The sequence below is a fragment of the Ahaetulla prasina genome, chromosome 1 (genome assembly GCF_028640845.1).
Source record: "Ahaetulla prasina isolate Xishuangbanna chromosome 1, ASM2864084v1, whole genome shotgun sequence".
Lineage (NCBI taxonomy): Eukaryota > Metazoa > Chordata > Lepidosauria > Squamata > Colubridae > Ahaetulla > Ahaetulla prasina.
In genome coordinates this window covers 225,049,322-225,070,535 of record NC_080539.1, presented here as the reverse complement: position 1 = coordinate 225,070,535, position 21,214 = coordinate 225,049,322, and the positions used below count along the sequence as shown (strand labels likewise).

The following is a 21,214-nucleotide window of genomic DNA, read 5'->3' as shown; positions in this document are numbered from 1 at the left end:
TTCTTCATTTTCAGAAGTTAAATGTGTGCGAGGATCTCCCTTTATATAGGGACTTCCATTTAATAAATGGACATTAAAGGTGCTTTTTAAAAAATAGAGTTTTGTTAGAATATTGCAAAAATAAAATTTGTTGATAATAACCTGTTTAAATTTCATTATTTGCCTGTATGTTGGAAGCTACAATCATTTGAAGTGAATATAAATGTTAATTAATCATTTTCGTTCCCTTGAAATTACCTTTTTTGAACAGAAGCAAAGTCAGAGAAGGACTCAAGCTGTTCACCAGCAGCTCAGGAACTGATGACAAGACTTGGCTTTTTACTAGGAGAAGGGCTTCCAGCTTCTGCCCATATCTCCACAGAAGAAAAACATGAAACTATGGTATGTGAATGGAAAACAGTCTCAATTTAAGATGCTACGTATTTCTTGCTTTCAAAATATTTCACCAGAACATGTAAATGTGTCATGCAAATAACTACGGGTAGTCCTCGACTTAACACAGTTCATTGATTGACTGTTCAGAGTTACAATGGCACTGAAAAAAGTGACCTATGACTGTTTTTCACACCTACAACTGTTGCAACATCCACGTGGTCACGTGATAAAAAAATCAGATGCTTGGCAACTGACTCATATTTATGATGGTTGCAGTGTCCCAGGGTCATGTGATCCCCTTTTGCGATTTTCTGACAAGCAAAATCAATGGGGAAGCCAGAATTATTTAACAATCGTGTCACTAACTTAACGACTGCAGTGATTTGTGTAACTAAAAAGTTGTAAAACGGGACAAAAGTCACTTTAAGCGTCTAACTTAGCAGTAGAAATGTTGGACTCAATTGTAGTCTACCTGTAATAAATAAGTGATATATTTATTGGTAATTTTCTTTGCTTTTTCTACAGGAACACTACTTTTAAGATACATCAGATAGAATGATTAGAATACTATTGAATAATTGTTTTTTAATTCAGATGATTCAAACTACTTGACCTAGAAAATATTTTTTTTTAAAAAAGAATATTTAGTTCTTACTCTTTTCTTGTCTAAGGCCACAGTGATGCAGGTTATGGTACTTGACTTGCTGGATCTGTGGAGAAAGCTAAATGAAATTCTCTCCTGGCAGAAAAATTAACTATACAATTTTTGTATGACATTTGGAAATCAGTTCTGAATCATGATGCAACTGGAGAGGATTATTTTTTTCTTACAGTGCAAGGTTGCATAGTTACTTTGCACATGAACTCTCTCTATATATTGAATTAAAAGTTTTCAATTAGACAAATTTATCATGTAGGATGATATAGGAAAATCTTCTACAAAATGTTTAAAGAATGGAATCTCTGTCTAAAAGAATATGTGGTTTATTAATCTGCTTCATTCTAAATCTATAATCAGTTATGACCAAATAGTTTTAAATAAGATCTTCTATATTGTATGGCTCTGGGTTGTTGTTTTTTTTTTTTTAAAAGCTAATGAAATATAATCTGCATTTTACCTTCATCCTGAAAGCCCAATAATTGAGTTTGGTATCGCTGGCTTTTAGCAAGATGATTTTTCACCAGTATTTCAGAAAATTCTGTACAGTTCTGACCTAGAGTATCAAAGGTCCATAAGTTGATTTAACTTCTTATTGTGGTCATGGCTGTACTAACTCCCTGAAAAATATTCAACAGATCATTCTAAGAAACTTCCAGGGGAACTTTGTATGTCTGTGCAGGTTTTTTTTCCTGCTGAATATGAACTGTTCTCTTTGTGGATTGATCTGTGCTGTGTTTGTTAATTCCTTGTTTCATTCATTTTTTTAGTGCACAGTAGCTAGTCAAGGAGTCAGCCCTTGTTCTACACTAACAAGCAGCACTACGTCGCCTAGCACCGATAGTCCCTGCTCTACTCTAAATAGCTGTGCTGACAAAACAGCGGCCAACAAAAGTAGTCCCTGTGGGACCATTAGCAGCCCAAGCTCCACGTTGGAAAGCAAGGACAGTGGAATTATAGGTAAGCAGTTTAATTCCTGATAATGCAGTCACTTCTGGCTGTCTCTTCTGTACCTTGCTTTTTGTTTGTGTCTGCAAAGGCTATCTGCTGCAAAGAAAATAGAGCTGAAGCTCTCTTAATTCCTGATACTGCGTAACTCCAATTTCTTTTTTTAAAAAAAACATAAAATGATCTTTCATTCAATATTATGTCATTCTCTGGAATTCCTTTGGGTATTTTTCTAGGTATGTAATTGTGTTCTATTTACTTATGGGACTAGAAGGGGCTGAAAACCTGACTTCATTTATTACACGGCTGTGATTTTCAGAGGTATATGTTGGATGGGGAAGATTGTAGTTTTTCTGTAGAAGCAGATAATGTTGCTATGGCGTAATAGTTAATAGAGTTATGAATTTCAAAGTCATCTGGAAGGCAAGGACAACCTTCTGACAAGCAAATCTGGAAGCCAGATTCACCAAACAACCGTGATACTAACTTAACAATTGCAGTGACTCACTTAACAGCTGTGGCAAGAAAGGTTGTAAAATGGGGCAAATCTCATTTAACAAATGTCCTGCTTAGCAAAGGAAATTTTAAGCTTAACTGTAGTCGTAAATTGAGGATTTAGGTTAGAAGGTTAGAAAAGGGGATCACATGACCCTGGGAACTGCAAATGGCTTAGTCTGTTGCCAAGCACCTGAATTTTGATCATGTGACCATGGGGATAAATAAGTATGAAAAATGGTAATAAGTCACTTTTTTCAGTACCGTTGTAATTTTGAGCAGTCACTAAATGAACTGTTTTAAGTCTAGGACTACCTGTATTCACAAACATGTTACTGTAGCACAGTGCAGAGGATTTGTGGTGTCTGAGTTGTGGGGATGATGGGTGAATGGTTCAGTAATTACCTAGGTATAGTCAAGGCTTGTGTGCAAAAACTTGGAGATCTACTGCTAACCATTGTCCAGTCGTTACTAAAGCGACCAATAATATACCTCCGTAAACAGAAGTCTAAAATAGGGGCCCCAGCCTCTGGGCCATGGCCCACCAGTGGGCCATGAGCTGTTTCCAACTGTTCCACGGAAACCGGCGAACGAGCAAGCACACATGCATATCCTCACTTTCATGAGCAGCAGGCAAGTGTTGTGCATGCACACTGTATTTGTGTGAGCAGCGGATGCATGTGCACGCAGCTCGTGCAAATAGAGCTGTGCTCATGCACGCCCTTGCTAGCTAGTTGTCCAGAACCATCCCCTCTTCCCCCCCCCCCCCCCCCGCTGGTCCACAAAGCCTGAAAGGTTGAAGAACTCTGATCTAAAATATGGAAATAATTGTTTTCCATAAACAATTATGTGCCTATGAATGACCTAGTGCTCTATTGCTCAGCAAAAGCCTCATCCCCACCGTGATGTCTATGTTAATTGGAAGTTACCATGCCAGGCTTAATTGCCTGGAAAATTGGTTTTCTTATACTGGAAAAACAACATTGGTCTGTATAAAATTGGAAAAAATTCTGAAGTAAAAATGCAAGCTGGACACCTAAGAATTGCTTTCTGTGAAATGGGCAGCTACATGAATTTGATAAATAAATACAAATAAGATTTCTTAAAATTTTTGTGAAGCTATATATTTCCCTGGGAAGTGGCAGTACACAAAGCATTTAGCTGTTTTACTTTGAAGTTGCTGTGGCAAGGTCAAGCTTGGAGTTCGGAATGGTAGTGAAGGCAAACAATGGACACTGGTAAAATGCTGCTTGTCTTCCAAGAAATGAGACAACGCTGCTTATTTTTAAGGTGTGGAAGCAGAGGAATTTTTATACCAAGGAACGGTTTGCATGCTTAGTTTAAAATTGGGAATGTAAAATGAACACAAAGTAAGCTATAGATATCTGAGCTAAACTGAAAGCTTTAGAAAATCTAGAAGAAAGCCTTGGAAAAATAGCTGGGACAATAAGGATCCTGAAAGAATATCCGTCTCAATGCACATAAGTTCATATCATTTATTCTTAGTGCTGTTACAAAAATACATGAGATGCATCAGTCTGTCACACATACTTCCCAGCACATATTGAAAGATGCTAGTGCTTTTTGAAAGAGAAAATTTAAAATGGAATGAAAACGATGGACTAGGTTTCTTCTGTTTGCATTTATCTGTTTGGTTTATTTCCCATCTTGTCATTCATACAGCCTTCAAGTCACTTCACAGCATTAAAAGAATGCAAAACTAATATTGAAATGTTCCATGAATTCCTTATAAATCTACTTATTCTGCATTTATTTGATAAGGGAAGCAGACTCTAGTTTTCAAACCTACCAGGCCTTTTTTTTTTTATGTGTGCAAATATATTACTAGCATTAATGTTCATTCGGTACACAGTTTAATAAATATGCCTTTTGTAAGGTTTTCTTGTGGAAGGGAGGGCAAGCTTTGCTCAACCATGAAAATAGTTGTTCTTCTATGCCACTTAAGACGGCTTCTATTCTGTTTCCATTCCTGCTACGTTATTCTGGGCCAGTAGCTCCTTTGAGTGGAAGATTACCTTCCCCTCCTCCTCCCACACTTTTTACTGGCTCAGATAGCTTTCCTTCTCTTTTTGGAGTTTTATTGCCTTAGCTGAAATTGTCTGTGCCTCCACTGACATAAAAAAAAAAAAGTAAAGGCAGAATTTTGTCTTTTCCAGTGAGCTAAAGAAGAGAAAGGTCTGGGCTAGTGGCCAAAAGGAGGGGAGGGAGAGGACATTTGGCAAGATGCCCTCTTTTCAGGGTTACAGACTTGAGTGGAAAACCTCTTCCTTCAATTAGAAAATCAGGAGGGAGTTTTCTTTCATAATATATCAAAAGACCATTTTTTAAAAAAAAAATCAAAACATTTAATAATTCTGTCACATGGAAGCATACCATAAGGCTCTCTTCAAATTTTTACATATTTTATAGTGCTTGAGTTGTTAGTCATCACAATAAAATGATAGTCGTTTTCATGGCATATTTTCTTGAATGTTAAAAGGCGGACAGTATATATAGTCAAAACTAAGAACGTTTACAGCGACTATCCTATATTTTCCCAAGGATTATAATTTAAAGTGACATGAAAGAACTTGTATACTTGCCAGATGGGTCACATAACTATCATTTCTCCTTATGTCAGTTCAAAGTTTCCCATCATTGTGTGGGTGTAACCAAAACTGTACTACTCTTAACCCAGGAGTGTATTTTTTATGGATTTGTGTTTGTTGGGTTTTTAGGGACAGTAACAAGTTCATCTGAAAATGACGACCGGAGTGGATCAAGTTTAGAATGGTCTAAAGAAGGAAATCTCAGAACTGGTGTACACCAAGGAATTATTGACCGAAGGACAGATAATTGTTCACCAGTTGCAGAAGAGGAGACAACAGGCTCCTCAGAAAGTTTGTCAAAAGTGGAAGCATCTTCTGGAGATGGCCCCATTACTTACATTCAAAACTGTGGCTCGTTAGGAATGCCTCGACCCAATTCTGTTGCAGGTAAGGAAGAACGGAAGAGTTAGTGTTGATTGCTTTCCAGATTTTGTTCTACTGAAGTGAAAACATTTTCCTTTAATGTTGCTCTTGTATCAGCATAAGCCAGTTCTCGTAAATTTAGATCTGTTCTTTAGCTAACGGGCAGACAGAGGCAGAGCAGCAGGAATTTTTAAAAGTACAACATAAACCATAAATGTGTTTATAGAATATTCTGACTTTTGTAATGATTCTTGCAAAAGCCATCTATGCAATTTTTTAGGACGTGTCATATGTGAAAGTACTTTAAAATATAGTCAAGTGCATTCCTGCTGAATTCTCTTCTCTTTGTTTCTATAAGTTTTAGATCAGGTGGTGGTGGTTCCTGCCTATCTTTATTTTTACATGAAATTTTTTTGTGAAGGCTAAATAACTCAAATTCCTCACTCCTATATTTATGGCTCATGTAGTTCATTCTTGGTTAAAAATATAACGGTCATAGGATGGATGGACAGGATTGTTGCCTTAGTGGGACACTGCTGGAAGTATATTAAACAGATGGGTAAGAACTGGTCATCCAATGGCATGCCTTGCTTTTCTGATGAGGTTGCTATGAAGTGTCAGTCCATTGGATTGAACTTGCTGCAGTAAGCCTAAACCAGAGGGTGACCCAGCTGTGTATAAGACAGCATCTGTGCCAGTGTTTTTATTGCAAATAATTTGAGGGCAGCAAGAATAGAACTATCCTCTTCTTTTTACAAGAAATGAAGATGGAATATATATGGATTTTAGCATTACGGGCTGAATCAGAGGCATGAGGTTCCCTACTTAATGAATGTATGAAAAATGACACTCAAATTACATGATTGCTTAAGAATCTATTTATATGCCTGGCATGACTAGCCAAACTCATGATTTTAGTCTTTTGATAGTTAGCGGTAATTCCCAATATATTCTTCCTGCAGAATTGCATAAAGGGCTCTCCTGAGATTATATAGAGCCCCACATAATATTCCCACACTGTCTATAATGAAGTGGAAACAAATTTATTTCCCAGTTTAAGAATATGAAAATGCAAATTTGATAGGTAATCTTATCAAGCCATTTAGATAAAAGTTAGAGCAATGGAATTAAAATTCATCCCTGCTTAGTTCCCCATCTAGTTGATATTAAATAATGTTGGTGATCATATATAGCTAGTTCTCTCTTAGGGACCACTCATTTAGTGACCGTTTGAAGTTACAGTAGTGTGGAAGAATTCATTTGCAGTTAATTTACAACTTTTGCAGCATCCCTGAGCCACGTGATCTCCATTACAATCAGTATGCATTGTCCTGTGCCTAATTGGACACAACAGCTTATTCTCTTGAAATTTCTTCTTCTCTAACCTCTCCACTATCGGATGAGGATAGGAAACATGATTTTGTAGGCTTTGTATTACCCTTCCTCTCCCCTTACTCTCAGAGAAGAGAGATTGGAGAGGAAGGAATTATAAGAGAGTACTATAAATTAAATAGTATGAGCCAAATCAGTTGCTCAGTGCCCAAACGAAGAAGACATATAGATGATCGTAGGTGCCAGGTTCTACCTTGCCAGCAGTGGACAATCATACATATGATTTGCACCTCACACGGCATCTACTGGGATTTACTGTATAAATGGGGTATAGCATCCTCCCCTCAGTGTGACTGTGGGGTCCCACGTCAAACTGTAGATCACATTATGACTGGCTATAAGCTGAGTGTATATCTCATTTCAGTTTCTGATTTTTTTCAGATAAACAATGCTGCACTTCAGTGGTTAGATGATCTAGACCAGTGATACCTAACCTTTTTGCCATCGCGTGCCAAAAGCAGGGGGAGCGTGAGAGGGTCCCGTGTGCGCATGCCCACACCCATAATTCAGTGCCCCACCCCCCGGTGCATGCACGCGCAACCTCCCCTGCTTTTGGCACGCGACAGCAAAAAGGTTACCGGTGGGCCCAGTAGGCCCATTTTTTGCCCTCCCCAGGCTCCAAAGGCTTTCTTGGAGCCTAGGGAAGTTGAAAACGGCCTCCCCCACCACCCGGAGGCCCTTCGGAGGCTAGAAACAGCCTGTTTCCCAACTTCTGGTGGGCCCGGAAGGCCCAAAAATCAGCTGGCTGGCGTGTGCATGTGCACTGGATCTAAGCTAAGGCAATGCTCCTGTGCCGACAGATATGGCTCCACATGCCACCTGTGGCATGCGTGCCATAGATTCGCCATCACAGACCTTAGTATCTGAATATAGATCTTTTTATGTATGTATTCATATTTAATTTATTTTTAATTTAGGTGAAATATTAATATCCATTGTCAATGTTTGTTATGCCATATGCTAAATAAATAACTATTAAGCTGATTGTGTGTGGGGGGGAGCAAGTACTGTCTGTGACAATCTTTTCTTTGCCTTACCCTTTCCTTCCCCCACCGAGCAGAGAGATTGGAGAGGTAAGGTTTGCAAGAGAAAGCTGTTTGCTCTTCTACACATCAAAAGCAGTGTGATTGCACTGGCAGCCAGTAGCCCAGGGCTGGGAGCCGCAGGCAAGCTATACCAGCAGCTTATATTATTCTCTTCCATCTTCTCATAGGACTCTTTAAGATTAATTCAGGACTCTGCACATAAAAGAAAGAACTATATCCTGAATTTGCTCTATGGGTAGTTGCTGCATTATTACCTTGTCCAGCTTTGGGAATGCTTAATGTGGCATAATAATCTTCCTATTGGAAATTTATATAACCATTATAAATCCTCTGCAAGAGGCTGTAGAGCAGTACATTTTAAACATAAAAAGAGAGGGAAATGGTCACTTTCACATTGAGGAATAATCTTTAAAAACTGATCTTTTTGAAGCAGATCAATCTGTGTCGGCAAAGCTGTCAAAACTCATTTCTGTTTTGCTTAGGCAAGTCTGCAGTTGGCTTATCTAAGGCATAGGTGTGTGTGTGTGTGTGTGTGTGTGTGTGTGTGTGTGTGTGTGTGTGTGTGTGTGTGTGTGTGTGTAAAAACCTGAAGCAACTTTTGGCAGAGGACTAAACCCATGGATCGAAAGATTTGTCAAAACCGGATGCCAATCACAGCAATTTTATTCAGTTACTTAAACATTTACTGTTTTTCAAGGGGAGATCACACACATGCATTTACCATTTTAGACACTATCCCAATATCACAAAGTTAAGAACTCTTGCTTCACTGCGTTCTGTAGATTTATCGGTGCTTTTCTATTTGGGGTCGCCTTTTTATGCTTTTTATTAGCCGAATGAATCAGTCAGATGTGGCCTTGCATCTTCTGTAACATCTTGGATCCCCAATGGACCTCCTTCCTCTCCCCCAGTTTACCTCAGAGGCCCATTTCCATGGATCTCTGCTTTCCAATTTTCTTTCCAGTTTGAAGTGGCTCCGCAAGTGCAGGCAAGTGCCCTGCAGTTCTTCTTTCCCCTGTTAATGCAATTGGCCCACTTAGACAAGGAGGTGCCTTTTCCATTGTAAATGTCACTGCTTGAACCATCCAGGCATGGATAAGAGCTGCTGGATCTTAGCCTGCCCTTGAATGGTGAGTCTAAAGAAGGGAAGAAAGAAACTGTATCTGAGTTCAAGGACTCTCTCTCGCATGTTGTAGTATTGCTTCTTTGAAATGAGCCGCTTGTGTTCTTTGTGGGAATTACAAAGCTCATAATTCTTTGGGGTGACTCTCTGTTGTGGCTCCCTTCCCTTAATATAGGTTTTAGCTGTCTGCTAAATGTGTTTAGCTAATGTTAAAACCTGGTTTCTTGATCTACAATTAGAAATAATAGGACTTCTTTTAATCTAATTTACTTCTGTTTCCAAGCACTTATTTTTTGCTATAACCAGGAGAACCGGTTGTTAACTTTCTGAGCAGTTTGGCAAACTGGTTGTTGGAAGAAATCATTAGAGTAGAGAATTGGTTGTTAAATTACTTATCCCCCCCAAAAAAAACCTAATTATTGTCATTTTATTCAGCTATTATTACAGTTAACTTTACTTTGTTTTTTGATTTATCAACTTTCGTATTTTTGACTTTGAATTTTTTTAAAGTTTTTGTTATTTCTTCTATAGCAATATTACTATCTAAGAGATGCTTAAATGTTTGGAAATACCTCCAGAATTTCTAGTTTGTTTGTTTTTTAATAGGAAGAATAATTTTAAAAAATCTTCCAGATTAAAGATAGTTTTTGGTTTAAGGTCTTAATTCCCAGATTTGTATGTGGATGTGTTGTAAGAGTTGAAGGATTTCACTCTCTATGTGCAAACAAACTCAGAATCTCTTTACATTAATGAACTCTGTCTCTACTGCAATGAATATCAGAACTCTTTAAAAATTAATTCTGCTATTCAGTTTATCTGAGAACTGGAGCTATGCCAGGGTATATATTGTTATTTCAGTTAGAAATAGTTGAGAAACGAGGCATGTAGATGTTGCTTAAATGCAAAACAGCTAAATGGGGACAGTCCCTTACTCCAAGATATTGGAAATTATCTAAATCTCTAAACTAAATTATGTCTAAAGTGGAGTTCAGCTCTTTTGGAACACATCACACAAATATCAGGATGTTACTTTGTTACTAGCCAGTCTCTGTTCTTGTGTGACCCAAAGGTTGTTCAATAGATGAGAAATGTTTCAACAACTATGGACAGCCTGCTTATTACAGTTGGATCTGTTTGGGGTTTCTCCCCTAATTTATATATATATGTTAACCACAGGTTTGTTTTTTTTAAATTTCTGCTGCATAACTCAGAGTTCTAAAAAGGCAAGATTCTTGAAGGTTACACCTTTGTAGGTTGGGTTATTCTAAGCAATCTTTCTCCCTTGCCCCCCCACCTTTCCAAAAAAGCAAAAACTTGGACTTGGGTAAAGGTTTCTGGTTTGGACCAGAACTCTCTATTTTGATATACCTCCTCTTATTAATCCTTTGAGGTAGCAATTAATTCTTGGGTTCACCAGTCTTGTTTCCCAGTCTCTTGAAAAGATTTTATGATTAGTAATCTTTGGAAAAGTAAGGCTGGGCATCCAATCAATAACAGTTTATTGTTAAATGCTGCACAAAGTCTTTCTTGCCTCCATTAGATATCATTGACTCAAAAGTCATCTCAAAAGCTGTCTTGTCATATAAAAAGCAGAAAGTTTAATACATAATTTGAATGTCAAACATCCTATTAAAATGGATTCAGATACTGCTTAACCATAAATCAGTTTCAAACTTTTCAGTGTTACTTTATATTAAAAATACATATCACAAATCATGTATTTAATTGAAAGAAAGGAGCCTTGACCCAGGCAATTTGGGCAGAGGTAGGTTGTCTGAAAAATGTTTTCTTTACAAATAGGAAATTATACGTAGTAAAAGTGGCTTTCATGCACAGATTTATTTCCTACTACAAAATATTTCTGGTTACATTATGTCTTCAAAAGATGAACATGGAAATGCTTTGAGTATCTGATCTTTCATAATACAACAACTTGAAGCATAATAAATTCTTAAAATTTAGGGCCATGGGATATTATGATTGACATATTAATACACAATAGTGATTTAAATCTTAATTAACTTCATACTCACGAAAGCTCAAGGTTCTATCTTCAGAAAACTGCCAAAAGTATAGTTTGTGATTCTGACAAGGAAACATTTCAAAGATCATTGCTGCGGTTGTTGTCATTGATGTTTCTTGTTTATATCAGTTTTTCCAAAGAATTCTAGGGATCATGTTAATTTCACATTTTCTCTTTCTCAAAGAAATAAATGTTCTTTGTCTTAGGATGGATGGATGGATAGATAGATAGATAGAATGAATTCTTTATTGGCCAAGTGTGATTGGACACACCAGAAATTTGTCTTTGATGCAAATGCTCTCAGCGTACATAAGGAGAATAAAATACATTCATCAAGAATAAAAAGATACAACACTTAGTGATAGTCAAGGTTACTAATAAGCTATCAAATCATATTAGGAAATAAAAACAATATAAATTGAGATATATAAGCTTATATAATATAAGCTATTATTAATATAATATTTATATAAGATATTAGTTTGGCAACTAGACATAATCTCTCTTTGTACGAGTAATAGCTGAATATTTTCCTGAGCGTGAATATAGCTTCAACTATGGCTTTATAATCTTGACCCGTTTTTCCTCCTCATCCTTCATTTCTTATGTAGAATTAAGAACAATGAACTAACTGGGGTCAGGTAGCATGTTTTTTTTTTAACCCTTGTACTTTTCCTACTTAAAAGTATCCAAATGTAGAGTGATACTTAATACATCATGCAAATCAGTTTTTCCAAGACCCATTACGGCAACGCTGTGAGAATATGTGGTAGCATGCAAGGTTCTTACATGTCTTATCTGAGAATAGTTTTATAATTCCATGCATGAAGATGAAAAACCGATATACTACTGTATGGTTTTCTTCTTTTGGAACTACCATGTTTTACCGAAAATACAACCTACCCCAAAATAAGTCCTAGTTAAGCCCTACCTATCATCTGGTTGTATGAGGTGGGACGAGGCACAGATGTAAAAATCAAGCTGGGGGTGGGGGTGCCCCATGCACCCCATACCCAGTTACCAGAACATTGCGAGCCTCATCACACCGGTGCCACTGCTCATGGCAGAATGCTATGAGGCGCCTTGCGCTGGTGCCGCCATTCGCAGCAGAACACTCCCACACTTGTCACCTCCTGCATGTCAAAAAAGAAGACCTCCCCGAAAACAAGCCCCAGTGCTTATTTCTGGGCCCAAAAGAAAATAATACCGGATCTTATTTATGGGGAAACACAGTACATAAGAGTATACTCGTATTTTGATCAGTTCTTCTTACTTTCCTCATTAGTTAGCTATTCTCATTACAGCAACAAGTTCCACAAAGCTTGAAGACCTGAGCTATTTGGATGGACAGAGGAATACTCCTTTGCGGACCTCAATTCGCTTACCCTGGCACAGCACTGCTGGAGGGAGAGTTCAGCAAGAAATAAAAGGTAAGACCTATGCCAAAGCCATGATTTAAAAGATCACCATCCGTTCTTTAGAAGGCCATGCTACCAGCAGAAACTGCAGAGGGTGTATTCATAGAAAAAATGTTGAAGTCTGTTTCCTTCTTTATGGCATTTCTTAGAATTAATTTATCCCACCTCAATTTGAACTTCTATTAAAAAGTGAGCACTGACTAAGCCAATAGAAGAGAATATTTGTAGGTCAGGGTTGAACTGTGGGATCCTAGGTGCTCTCTGAGCTTATTTGTTTTCTTGCAGGCGCTTCATTATCAAACTAGGGAAATCACCAGTCTTAGGTAACATCATCAGTGCTAACATCAAGCACTGATAACGTTACTTACTTTTTGTAATGAAACGTCTGCAGGAAATGGTGTAGGGTCTCCTGCTTGGGTGGGGGTGGGGGGTTCGACTAGATGACCTACAAGGTCCCTTCCAACTCTCTTAATCTGTTAAACAATCAAGCTCAGAGAGTACCAAGGACTTCACACTATGACTATGGTCATGAAAGACAAAGTTGACTTATTTTTAAATATTGTATTTTTTAAAGAAATAAGTTCTGGGCCCAGAACATTCTACTTGAGAATTTAAAGTCAACATTTGCTAGAGCTCATTTTCCATTGCTTGATGCCTGGGTTTATAATTTGCTGTCATATTTGTTTTTTTCCTTTGCGCTGTCTATCTTCATATTAGGTATTCTCGGAATTTGTGACTTGTTCAGCTGCCTTTTCTCTTTCTAATTTATATGATAAATGCTGGATCCCCATCCTTTCCTTAATCCTCCTTCATATCTGTTAAGTCTTAAAGCACACATTTATTCAGGAGAATTAGGGATAAGGCTTACCGAACATGATCGTTGAAACTAAGAGCATTTTGGATGAAAAATCTAGTGTGTTCATTAGAGAGCCTAACTTCCTGTTTTGTTTAGCGCTCCTGCTGGAAGGAGGAGTCATGTGGGAGTAATGGAACAGCCTGGACAAATATGTTTTCCCTCCCCCTTTAAAATCAACTCACTGTATCTGGACTAGATTATTGAATTTCAAAGCAGATTAGATATTTCTGTAGGATTTAAGTTCTTTTTTTTTTTTTTTTTACAAAAACCATTTTTTTCATTGCCTTGTCCTCTAATAAAGTGTTTCCTTCTTTTAGCACGTTTTGTCCCCTATAAGCCTCAAGATATTTTGCTGAAGCCATTATTGTTTGAAGTGCCAAGCATAACAACAGACTCTGTGTTTGTCGGAAGAGACTGGCTATTTCAGACAATAGAAGAAAAGTTGAAGAATCCCAAGCAGACAGAGACGAGGGGAGCTGTTGTGATTGGAAATGTGGGATTTGGAAAGACGGCTATTATTTCCAAGCTTGTGGCACTGAGCTGCCATGGAGGTCGCATGCGGCAAATTGCTTCCACCAGCTCTGCTTCTCCCAAAAGTAGGTTTGAAACTTTTTTTTTTCTATTTAAGGGAAAAAAAATATTTAATTCAGAAAGTGGAGCTATATATGCTTTTGTGTAAAATGTGTCTTATATGGATTGACATTCCTAAAGGGTAGTAAACTTTCTATTAACAGATCATAAAATTGTTATTCTCTACCCCCACCCCCCACCTTGTTAATATGGAAAGACAAACCCCTGTCTACAGGTAGTCCTTGATTTATAACCATTTTTTTTTTAAATTTGCATTTATATCCTCAGGGCGGCTTACACTATGTTAGCAATAGTCTTCATCCTATTTTTATATTTATATACAAAGTCAACTTATTGCCCCCCCCCAACAATCTGGGTCCTCATTTTACCTACCTTATAAAGGATGGAAGGCTGAGTCAACCTTGGGCCTGGTGGGACTAGAACCTGCAGTAATTGCAGGCAGCTGTGTTAATAACAGACTGTCTTAGCAGTCTGAGCCACAAGAGTCACTGTTGAAAGTTAATTGAAAGCATCCCCACGGTCACATTATCAAAATTCAGGCACTTGGCAATCAGCATGTATTTATATGATGGTTGCAGCATCCCAGAATCATACGATCGACTTCCAGCTGGCTCAAGACAATTAAAATCAACAGGGGAAGCCAGATTCATTTAACAACCACACAATTCACTTAATGACAGCAGTGATTCATTTAACAACTGTGGCAAAAAAAGGCGGTAAAATTGAGCACAACTCACTTAATAACCATCGTGTGTAGCAATGGATCATCTAGTCCCAATTGTGGTCATAAGTTAAGGACCGCCTGTATTCATGTTGTATGTCAAGACACATTTGAGATTCATTAAGTGCCGTTTGATACTTCCTAGCACAGAAGCACCGGAAGGTTTGTTTGTTTTTTGTGGTACCTGGAGCTTTCTTCTGATTTTTTCCGATTGCAAAACGAAATTGGTGGCAAAAGTGCTTTTACAGCCCTCTCTAAGCAGTTTACAGAGTCAGCATATTGCCCCCCAACAATCTAGGTCCTCATTTTATTGACCTCGGAAGGAATGAAAGGCTGAGTCAACCTTGAGCCTGGTGAGATTGGAACTGCCAGCAGTCAGCAGAAGTAGCTTGCAGTACTGCATTCTAAAAACTGTGCCACCACAGCTCAGAGAAAGATCAGAGAAACGCAGGATTCCTCACCATCCAGTCACAGCTAAAGAAGCTTCTTGGATGAGAAGTGAACCGTCTTCAAAAAAAACCCAGAAAGTCCACCTTTGCAAGTTTCATAGGCCTTCTTGATGATGGTGCCAAGAGTAACGAAATGAGTCCCGTTTTGAAGATTTCCCGATCTCCTTCACTTTTGATGGTTGGAATCCATCAAAGACTTTTCTGTTTCAACAGATTAATGAATGGCTTTTTCTTAATCTGCTAACTTCAAAGGTTTATGAGTTTTTGCCATGTATGTGTTTTCTGGCTTAATTTTTATTATTAATTTTATCTGATTTTATCAGGTCGTTCTCGACTTACAGCAGTTCATTTAGTGACCATTTGAAGTTAAAACGGCACTGAAAAAAGTGATTTATGACCGTTTTCACACTTACAGCCATTGCAACATCCCCATGGTCATGTGATCAAAATTCAGACGCTTGGCAACTGACTGATATTTATGGCGGTTGCAGTGTCCCGAGGTCATGTGAACTCCTTTCTAACCTTCTAACAAGCAAAGTCAGTGGGGAAGCCAGATTCACCTAACAACTGTGTTACTAACTTAACAACTGCAGTATTTCACCTAACAACAGTGGCAAGAAAGACTGTAAAATGGAGCAAAACTCAATTAAGAAATGTTTCACTTAGCAACTGAAATTCTAGACTCAGTTGTGATCGTAAGTCGAGGACTACCTATACATGGTCCTGTAAACCCGGGGTCCTGTAAACCAGGGGTACCGCCTATTTTTGTATCTCTGTTAGTAGTAAAATTTTCTTACCGCCCACCAGTTCCACAGTAATGTGCCATGTATTGGCACAGTAATGCGCTGTGCATGCCTCTCGCGCATCGTGGGTTGGGTTTGGGGGGAGGCACCGGCTACCAGCTCTGCTTGTCTGCTACAGCTGGGTGGTGTGGGGGGGAGATGCGCTATTCTGGGATGAGACTCTTTTGTTTGCGGTCGCACTATAGCGCCATTTAGTTTCACTTACGTAACATGAACTAAATTTATGTGTGGGCGATACAAATAGTATATTTTCAGAAATTTAAATTGTCACGGGGAATTTTATGAAAACCTAATGAAAATGTTTTTAAATAATGCTATGAAAATTTTTTAAAAAGTCAATTAAATTAAAAAAAAGGAAGGTGCTTCAGTATCGGATAAAACCCCTACCACCCACCATGAAAGTTGGAACGCCCACTAGTGGGCAGGAGGGATCAGGTTGACTACCACTGCTATAAACGGTCTTTTTTATACTAAATGTGAAAGTTGTTTGGCTGCAGAGTTCGCCTCCTTTATGAACTATGCACTTTGCATTCATTAATCGAGTCCTATGATCACTTGCTTTTTGGGAGATTACTCCTATTTGCCTGGATGGGAGATGAAGATGTGGTTCCTTTCTAATCCATTCACTGGAGTGTGCTTTTTCTCATAAAGATCCTGGAAAAGTTTCAGAAAGATGTGGGCCAAGAAGCTAAAGTGGCTTGAAAAAGGAAACTCTGAAGAAAATTAAGAGGAACCAAAAAGGAGAAGGGAGGGGGGAGCAAGTGAAAGGCTCATTGTGTTGATGATGTCGCCTGCCATTTTCTTGGATCATGTTTTGGCAGGGAAACTGAAGAGCAATTTCTCCTGCAGGCTTCAGTGAAAAGTGTGTGGATCACGTCCAGATCCTAGTCAGTCTATGTCAGCCTTCTTTATCCACATGGATAGGATTCTAGGTGCCATCTTATATGTGCCGGATGGATTTGACAGCTGGTGACAGGGAGCTTTTTATCCTGTTTCCAGAAATGATGCAATAACTGGTGTGTGAAGAGAGGACACAGAGCTTCAGCCAGAGGCTGTTAGCTACAGATAAAATGGTGGAAGGCCAGAAGATCACACTTTAAAAAGATGCCCAGGGAGCTCTGTAGGACTAAAGGAGAAAATAAATTCTAATTTAAAGGGGAAAAACGTGAAAAGTCATATACTGAATCATATAATGAAGAGAAGAAATAACTGTATATTCCTGGCAAATCCACAGATTCAATACTTAACTTATTTGTTTTGTTTTACAAGATGAATTTGCACAAAATTTGAATTGACTTAGTTGATGTCAATGTTCAGAGTTGGGCACGAATTCTGCTTCTAACTTACCATTCTTTTCCCTCCCATTCCTGTTCACAGCATAGCTAATCACCACATTTAACAGGGCCACTGAAATTGGGATGGACTTGAGGGAAGGGTAGAATGGATGCGAAGGAAAGGTCCTATTTCATCATGTATTCATTAGATGCCATCTCCACACAGTACTTGTGTACTCTACAGTAGCATGAGTGCTTTTGGCCTTGAGCTCTTGGCTGGTTTCTAAGTACTTTTGAAGTCCATTATATCTCATAATTAATGTCTGTCTATGTGTCCTCTCTTTCTCTCTCCATCTCCCTCCCTCTCTCTTTCTCTCCCTTCCTCCCCCCCATTCCTCCCTCCCCACACACCTATGTATACCATTTGCTGACTTGTAGCCTTTTGGAAGTAAGACTGCGACAAAATATGATTGTTTTTAAAATTCTGACCTGAAGATACAAACAGAAATCAGTGTAGCATGACACAATTTTGTGAGGCGGGGGGGAGTGTGTGTGTTTGCATGCACGCACATACATACAATGCCCTTTCTGTAATCCACTTCTTTGGAGATGCTGGCTTGTTTCAGTTAACTTCTCATGCCAAGATTTTGTTACTAGAAGACTCCAAAGGGAAGCATAGCCAGAAGCTATACGCTAGAGTCATAACTGGTAACACCTGAGAAAAGAACGCAAAATTCAAACAGTGTTTAGGTTTCTCTTGAAGACTAAACATCTCCAGCATTACAGATACATAATTTACACCACAAATGGATGCCGTCAGTTATAACTCTGGTCTCTGCTTTTTCCCCTGCAGCCAGTGATCCTAGTCAGGAGATTCCACTCAGCCAGCTCCCCCCGTCTCTCGTTCCTTCAGTTGGTACCAGTCCAGCCAAAGCCTCAGCCGGTCCTCCTGCTCAGGAACATCAGAACCAAATGGATGAATCAGTTAGACACCTTGCATCCAAGGTAACACATTTAAAGCTGTGTGTGTGTGTGTGTGTGTGTGTGTGTGTGTGTGTGTGTGTTTATAACAATTCAGGATGCTGTGCAGATAGACAAGCTTGTGTCCCACCATTTTATTTTATTGTTTATTTTATTGTGCGGTGGCTCAGTGGCTAAGACGCTGAGCTTGTCAATCAAAAGATTTATTTATTTATTTATTTATTTATTTATTTATTTATTTATTTATTTATTTATTTATTTATTTATTTATTTATTTATTTATTTATTAAATTTGTTGGCCGTTCAGTGGTTAGAATCCCTAGTGCCGTGTAACAGGTGAGCTCCCGTTACATGTCCCAGCTTCTGCCAACCTAGCAGTTCGAAAGCACGTAAAAAATACAAGTAGAAAAATAGGGACCACTTTTGATGGGAAAGTAACAGCATTCCGTGTGTCTTTGGCATTTAGTCATGCCGGCCACATGACCATGGAGGTGTCTTCGGACAGCACTGGCTCTTCGGCTTTGAAATGGAGATGAGCACCACCGTCTAGAGTCAGGAACGACTAGCACATATGTGCGAGGGGAACTTTTACATTTACCTTAAAATCTGATCAATTTGCTGCACGAAGACAGAGAAGAGACAGTGCACATTCTTTAGGAATATTTTTCCCTTCCTAATGTTGCTGCTTCTATCTGACTTTGGAGGGTTAATCTGTGATTCCAAAAGCAACAACTCCCCACCCACTTCTTCCTGGTTTATTCAGTATAATTTCCTCATCTGTTGGGAAGAGGGAGGGGGGAAAATAAAACATTGGATTTAGCAGCTTACAGTGTGTTCGTCACTGATGTATCTAACAGTTACGTAAACTGGAATTAGCAGATTGCACCAGGGATAATTCTAATGCATTTACTTTGGTAGGAAAGATTGTGAAAATAGGAAAGTCTTGCAAAGGATTGAAAATAAAAGAGGATTTGCTTTGGTGTTGAAGTATTTACTTAAAGCAGTATTATGTAACTATTATCCTAATGCTGTCATCCTCAGTGCCATGCTATGTTTAGAATTTGATAGAAAGCCCACACGTTAATGTAATTTAATTTAATTAAAGCTGTAGTTTTATGCACCCTTGCTTGGGTTTGCACTCTGTGTAATTCAGCTATATTTCTGAATAATGGAGTACAATTGCTGAAATTAAATGGAATGCCCCTACTGTGAGTGCACTAATGGAAGGTACCTAAACTGTGGAGACTTCAAAAGGAGGTTCACGACAATTATTTAATTCTTTGATACCATACTTTCAAAAAAAGGTAGAGTTGATTGTCAGCAATCAAATAGCATTCTGCAAAAAAGCAAACACATGAACAAAAAGACAGACTGTACACACTGGATTGGGTTGCCGCTCTATTGAATACGTGGACTAAAATTTTCTGGTTTTATTTATGTATTGGCAGGAACCTCCCCCGTGGAGTTAATGAAGTGCCATGTTTATTTCCTATTGCTTTCACTATTCATTCTGGCATTGGGTACAGAGTAAATTCTTTCAGTGCACAGCACAGTATCTCTGATGCTGATCAAGATTATAGGATGGAAAGTAGAAGCTTTTAAATATTTTCTCCTGCTGAAGAATTGATCCTAATTTGGGGGGAGGGGGGCTTTTGTTTGCAATTTGCATTGCCAAAAATGTTTTTTTGCTTCCTTAAATGAAGTGAAAGGATGAGAAATTAGCTGCTTCTTCCCAGTCCCGTTTAGATGATGTAATGGGGGACAAAATTTGTATGTATTCTCGAATAAGACAATGTAACAGTAACAGAGTGGAAGGTGCCTTTGAGGTCATCTAGTCCAACTCCCTGCTCATGCAGGAGACCTGTACTTGGGATTTGAACCACCGAAGTGCTGACCTTTCTGATCAACAAGCTCAGTGTCTTTGCCACTGAGCCACCTAGTCAGGAATGGATGAAACTGATAATGAGTTTCTCTTAAAAACTCACATACTGGCCATCAAATGAATTATATCTGATGACTTTCTAAGGCCTTTTAAGACTTTCTGTAAAACACCGAGCATAAATTAAGAACTCCATCCTAAATGTTTCTTGAATATTCTCTAAAACTCTTACATCAATATGTGCTATATTACGTAATGCAGATGATTTTTTGGGGGGGTGAAAAGAAAAATAATGTTTTATAGAGATATTTATAAGTGAATTTATCACAGTGAAGAAAAAGTGCCATACTGTGATTCTGCTGTTGCAAAAAATAAAAATAAATTATTCAGCTGTTGCATAGAGAATTACATTAGATGTACAATGCTGGAGGCCAGATACGTTTAGCTAATGGATGTAAAAATATATACATGCACGCTGAAGAAAAAGATTTGCTAGTTTTAACGTTTGTATGTTAAACTAGAGTAGTGAGATCTGCACATACAGTTTGAATATTCTTTTGAGGTTTATGTCTCAAACGGTTTAAGGAATAATTAGAGTGCATTTCAGCCTGGGATACTCCTTTTTTCATTATTTTGTGTAGTTATCAGCCAGAAATTCTAAACAGTGTTTTTTTTTAAAGGTTGTTGCCTATCATTACTGCCAAGCTGACAACACTTACACATGCCTTGTCCCAGAATTTGTGCATAGTATTGCAGCTCTACTTTGCCGGTCACCTCAGTTAACAGCATACAGAGAACTTTTGATAAAGGAACCACACCTACAAAGTATGCTTAGCCTTAGGTCCTGTGTTCAAGATCCCGTGGCAGCATTCAGAAGAGGCGTATTGGAACCACTGGTGAATCTTAGGAGAGGTAAGCAGGAAAACTTACACATAGCCAATATGGAAAAGTATGTAGAGTATTTTATAGCAGCGGACTGGAGAACAGTGGAGAGGTTTTCTTTCTTTGAAAAAGGACAACAAATACCATACAGAATGAAATGGGAGGAAGTGATGTAAAAAAGGTAAAGGTTTCCTGTCTAGTTGTGCCTGACTCTAGGGCGCGATGCTCATTTCTGTTTCTTGGCCAAGTGGTCATGTGACCAGCATGGCTATACGCGAAAAGCACACACAACTTTCCCACCATTATCTACTCGCATTTGCATGCTGCT

General features: G+C 38.5%; 1 protein-coding gene across 12 annotated transcripts in view; it reads left to right on the top strand.

Annotated features, from left to right (window-relative positions):
- The window catches only part of TANC1 (tetratricopeptide repeat, ankyrin repeat and coiled-coil containing 1), a 165,410-nt gene that overhangs the window by 104,667 nt on the left and 39,529 nt on the right, over positions 1–21,214 (top strand). For all 12 annotated transcript variants that reach the window (XM_058192090.1, XM_058192029.1, XM_058192070.1 and 9 more), the window contains 7 exons: positions 251–381; positions 1,804–1,993; positions 5,215–5,472; positions 12,337–12,462; positions 13,624–13,902; positions 17,998–18,149; positions 20,685–20,916. In XM_058192090.1, the coding sequence (XP_058048073.1) occupies positions 251–381; positions 1,804–1,993; positions 5,215–5,472; positions 12,337–12,462; positions 13,624–13,902; positions 17,998–18,149; positions 20,685–20,916 (1,368 nt within the window). The remainder of the gene's footprint in view (positions 1–250; positions 382–1,803; positions 1,994–5,214; positions 5,473–12,336; positions 12,463–13,623; positions 13,903–17,997; positions 18,150–20,684; positions 20,917–21,214) is intronic.